Raw genomic sequence first — 5628 nt, forward strand, 5'->3', positions numbered from 1 at the left:
AAAAAAGTTGTCATGGTGGCATGACGAGTGCAACTTGACATGGGGGCATATATATGTAAGCGTCTACCGAGACAAAATGGACATTTATTTATGATTAAATATTAAATTAAAATTACAATACGAGTATTTTAGAAATTTTAAATAATTAATAATAGATTAATTTAAATAGCCATTTTGTTGGTTAGCTAACCATTTCGATCATATATGGGCGATAGTAAGGAGGCACGTTTTAATATGCTATTTAGACGTTCATCACTCAATCAACCCAAGCTTAAAGTAAACCCCTGTTAGTCCATTTTACTTCCCAAGCTAAACCTAAACCCTCTTACTACTTTGTTGTCGACGAATTTTTTTGATTAGATTTTCTCTCATACCGCTGTATCTTTTTTTTGTCCCGGTTTGGAGCGATGCCTTCTTCTGATTCAATGAATTACAACAGAAGTCCCACTTCCCAGGAGATGCCTGCTTCTTCTGAGCATTCTTCATCTACCGCTGCCGAATCATCGTCCGATTCAGGCAATACTCAGAAAATCTCTATTCCACCATCAACTAAACAGCAGACAAAAACCTCGCCCAAAAAAAATAGAAACAATATTCCAATTCCATCAAAGCCCTCTTCTTCAGTCAAGCGCCCTAGAGAGCCCCAAGAAAAAGGGGCCAGTAAACGGTCATCCAAGAAATCGAAGAAACCCGCCCAGGAAGATATTAAGGGGAAAGCGGCGGAGGTCCCAGAAGCTGAAAAATCTGCAAAGAAAGGCGGCCCGGTTTGGAATCCGAAGGATGAGGCTGCGTTTCTGAGGAGGCTTCTGGCGTGTTGCGAAAAAGGTAAGGGTTTGCCTAAAAATATGGGTGTTTTTTATGAGGCCGTTAATAATGATCTGGATGGGGATTACAGTAACCATCAGCTGCATACTAAGTATAGGGGTCTCAAGACGAAGTTTAATGTGTCTCGAGGTAAGGTTATGGATAAAGGTTTTGCTGGGTTTAAGAATGCGCACGAAGAGAATTTGTATAGATTGTCTAGTCAAATTTGGGGAAATAAGGAAGAGGAGGAGGAGGTTGGTACAGAGAAAGCGGGTAAGGGAGGTAATGCAAGAGTTGAGAAGAAGAAGAAAAATGCTGTTGCGGATCCAAGGAGAGAGAGAGAAGGGGTGAACATGAACAAAAATGGAGATGTGGACATGACTTTAAAGGAGCAGGAGGGAGAAGAAGAGGAGGAAGAAGATGAAAGCGATAGTGAAGAAGGGGAAGAGCATGATGAAGGTGACCAAAATGTCATTGTAAATTTGTCACAGCATGATACTGTGAAAGCGACGAAGACTAAGAGGAAAAAGGAGGAGGGGATTTCTCATATTTCTGAAGGCGTGCTCAACAGGGTTGCAGATGCAAGTACACAGAGAAGCAAGGTGAAGGTGGGGGAAGAAGAGGGTTCTTCTGAGGATAATGAGGGAGAAGAGAAGGATTCTTCTGAGGAGAGTGATGAGAGTGAAAGTGAATCCACGGATGACGAGGATTCAGCACTGCGACATTCAAACGCTGCTCTAATACTGTCCAGGTCCAATGCTGGGGGCAGTTCAACACCGCGTGATGCAAATGTTGCACCAAAGCAGTCCGGTGTTAGAGAAAATTCAACACCACATGTCTCGAATGGAGGTTCGAAAGGAAGCAGGGGGGTGGGCACTGCAGCTGCAGGTAGTCATGATGCTAGGGAGAATTTGAAGCGACCTTTTCAGAATGAAACATCTGAGGGAAGGAGGAGGACTGCAACCACTAATCTACCAAACAATGAGGAAAATTTAGTCGACAATGTTCCTAGTGGCATTACAAATGGAAGTCCATGTGTTGTAAATACCGAGCAATACCAGATGTTTGATCGACACTGCAAAGAGAACATTAGAATGGTAAAAAGTCAGTTGCAGGATATGCTTGACGGGTTCAAGAATGATATTGTGGATCTTGTGAATACGACAAAGAGAGAATTTCAACGTCCTTCTAACACTGCGAGAACCAGTGGCTTTGATTTCTCAATGATTAGCGGAATTCCTTCTGGGAGGGAGTTGCCATCACTGAGCAAAACAGAAGCTGAAATGCTGGATCAGAAGTGGCAAAAACAACAGTTACTTGAGATGGAAGCTGCTTCCAAACATTTAGCATTATTGCAAGAAGAATACCAACTACGCATTGCTAAGTTTCACCACCAGTAGATTTCTTGGATTGCTATGTCAGAATATTATGGCATCTCATTGCAACTGACCTTTATTTGGATTGAATTGGTGGTGATTTAGTAGTTCGAACATGTGGTTTTCTGTAACTTATGGTAAAATGTTTGTTTTTGTTACCATGGGTGTTTTTTGTAGTAATTTTTCCTTTTAAACATCCTCATGCAGGCTGACAGTAATTTTTGTATAAAGCCACTGTTCATGCTTTATTTGCAATATGATACAACCATCTTGTAGGATGAGAGTACCACTTTCATTTACAATATTCTGCAACTAAAATGTTATAAATATATTTTGTATCTTCTAGTCCATATCTTTTGATCAATTTATTGAATGGAAGGTTTCTAAGTTCTGTGTGCAATGCACACCTTTATAAATATTTTGTTTTGATTTAGAGAAATCTATAATTATTTGTTGATTCTATATGGAGGTTACCATTTAAATTTACAAACATCAATCTAGATATCTCATTGCAACTGACCTTATTTACTTAGTAGTTTGAACATGTGGAATTTTGTAACTAATGACATAGGTTTTTAAAAAAAAATTATTTCTGTTTTTTTAGTCATTTTTCCTTCGGAATTTTGCTTATTAAGACTGACAGAAATCCTTGTATGCCTCTTTTTATGCCTTATTTGTAAAATAAACTGACCATCTTGTAGGATGAGGGTACTATTTTTTTATATAATTTTTTGTAATGAAAATGCTAGAAATATATTTTGTATTATTTAGAGCATGCCTTCTGGTTAATTTATTGCAGGGAAAGGTTTCTAGATTTTTTGTGCAATGCATACCTTTATGGATATTCTGGTTTGTTTTAGGGAACTCTATGATTGTTGTTGGTTCTATGTGCATCAAAATGTAGGTTATCATGGAAGTTTACAAACATCAACAAAAAATGGTGCAACCTAGAAGATTTTAATTTTATATACTTCCTTTTTGACATTGGTCTATAGAATTTTCACATCTGTTCTATTAAAATGCCTCAGCTGGAGTTGCAGTTCAGAGATTGGAGCATTAGTAGCTACTTTGTTTTCACTTAATCCACGTATGGTCTTATGGTGAAACTTTTTGCTAGCAACCTCTTAACTGGTTGAATGTGTTTTAGTCATTGACTTCAGGCATTTTAGCGCATATTTTATCTAGGAAATATGCTGCTTATGTGAGTATTACATAATGTTGCTGTTTTTGTTTGTCAACAGTAACTGTATCTGTTTTCATTAAGATGTGAACCTTAATTGTCGCTATACACAACGACAAGGACTAATCCCATTATAAGCATGCGCTTTATATTGCAATTTAATCCCAGTGTTATCAACAGTTACGTAGTTAACATGCCTCCGAAGAGGCATGTCCCTACGTGGCCTTTGGGCCACATAAGGGCATGACTCTTCAGAGTCATGACGGCTTCTTCATGTATATATTTGAGATCGCTAACCTGCAGTGAAAATATATACAACAAGACATACAAGTACCTGCAGAGCTCTCATAATATTATTGCTATTATCATTCACAATACTTGTCTTACAGTGATTCAGTAAAAGCTATCAGTGTTGAGGAAGGAAGAATTTAAAGAACCTGCTGCAATCACAAAGAAGATAAGTAAAGTCATTTTGTTCTTTCAATTCAGAAATTAAAAGCACTTATTTGTAATTGTTTTACTATCAGAGATCCTATATTTTAACATGGTATCAGAGCAGTACTGATTAGAAAACCATTGCAAAATTTAAATTTCCGAGTCTAATTTAAAAAGAAAAGAAAATTTGGAAAGGAGCATTAAAAGATGGTGAACCATGTAAGAATTGAAGATAGATTAGATGGAGCTTCAAATTTTTCCTCTTGGAAAATCAGACTCTTAATAATTCTAAGGGAGATGGAATTGGAAAATTACATTGAATCTAAAACACCTATGCCTGAAAACGAATCTGAGAAAGCAACATGGAAAAGGCACAATAATAAGGCTATGAAAATAATCGTAGATTCAGTTAAAGATCATATTCTTCCTTCTATAGCAAATCTCAAAACTGCATTTGATATGTTCTCTACAATTCAAAGTACATTTGAAATTAATAATACAAGTAGATTGCTCACCTTGAAACAAGATCTTCTATACATAAAAATGAAAAATGAAGAATCCATTACATTTTACTTCCTTAGAATCACTGAGTTAAAGGATCAATTAGCTACTATGCAAAATCAAATAGATGATAAAGAATTGAGTATGATCGCCCTTAGAGGACTTCCACTATCATGAGAAACTTTCATAAGAGGTTTAAGCTCTCGTCTTGAACTTCCAAAATTTGATCAATTGAAGCATAAATGCACTGAAGAGGAGTCCAGACTAGCATCCAGAGGTTTAAATTCAAATCAAGATAATGATATTCAAGCCTTGTTTTCAAGTCAAACAAGAAAAGAAAGTTCAATCATAACAAGAAGGGAAACATTAAAAATCATAAATCTCACAAAAATAGAGGTTGGTCCAAAGTAAGATGCTTTAAATGTGATAAGCTTGGTCATTCCTACTATGCATGTCCTGGAAAACAGAAAATTCAAGCAGCATTGGCAGAGGTTAAAGTAGAAGATAATGAAAAGACAGACAAACATAATTATGCATTTATAGTAGCTCTCTCAAGTGAGTTAAACTCTAATCACGACACCTGAATCCTAGACAATGGAGCTTTTGGCCATATCTCCGGATTTAGAGACAAGTTTGAGACTCTCTCAAATCATGAATCAGAAGAAGTTACTATTGGAGACGACAACTCTCATCCAATTAAAGGCATTGGTACATGTTCTATTCAACTAAACTCTGATATCACTCTGCAACTAAAGAACGTTCTTTATGTGCCTGAGATCAAAAGAAATCTTGTCTCCATCTCTGGACTTGCTGATCAAGGGTACCACATTGCATTTCAAGGAAATAAAGTTCTATCTTGGACTAAGAATTCATCTATCAAGAAAGCTATAACCATAGGAGTTAGGGATGGGAGTCTTTATAAATTATGTAAGTTTCAAAACCCAGAATTAAACCTAACTCTTAGTAAAAATAAGACAAACTGCATCGAAATTTGGCATAGAAGATTAGGACATCTTAATTTTCGAGCTTTAGCATCTATAAGTAAAATTGTAAAAGGTCTTCCAAATCTTAATTCTGATCACTCAAGTATTTGTGAAGGGTGTGCCTTAGGGAAAAACACTAAACACTCATATCCCAATAGTGTTCATAAATTTAAAAACATACTTGAGTCGATTCATTCAGATCTTTGTGGTCCGATGTCAGTTCCCTCTCTAAATGGATGTCAATTTTACGTAATTTTCATTGATAACTATTCCAGAAGAACTTGGATTTATTTTCTAAAACAAAAGGAGTCTTCTAAAGTCTTATCGAAATTTAAAGAATTTAAAGCCC

At 36.4% G+C, this 5628-nt stretch overlaps 1 protein-coding gene across 1 annotated transcript; it reads left to right on the top strand.

Moving 5' to 3' along the window:
• The first annotated feature begins 229 nt into the window (after positions 1 to 229).
• LOC149528130 (uncharacterized) lies at positions 230 to 2530 on the top strand. The gene has a single exon (XM_089811397.1). The coding sequence runs from the start codon at positions 408 to 410 to the stop codon at positions 2202 to 2204; it is 1797 nt and encodes a 598-aa protein (XP_089667523.1). The 5' UTR covers positions 230 to 407; the 3' UTR covers positions 2205 to 2530.
• Positions 2531 to 5628: the final 3098 nt, after the last annotated feature.

This window comes from Cupressus sempervirens, chromosome 11 (assembly GCF_028749045.1).
Source record: "Cupressus sempervirens isolate cs-2001-9-10 chromosome 11, ASM2874904v1, whole genome shotgun sequence".
Classification (NCBI taxonomy): domain Eukaryota; kingdom Viridiplantae; phylum Streptophyta; class Pinopsida; order Cupressales; family Cupressaceae; genus Cupressus; species Cupressus sempervirens.

Excerpts from the sequence above, each read along its gene's own strand:
- LOC149528130 (XM_089811397.1), top strand. The coding sequence starts at position 408 with ATGCCTTCTTCTGATTCAATGAATTACAACAGAAGTCCCACTTCCCAG.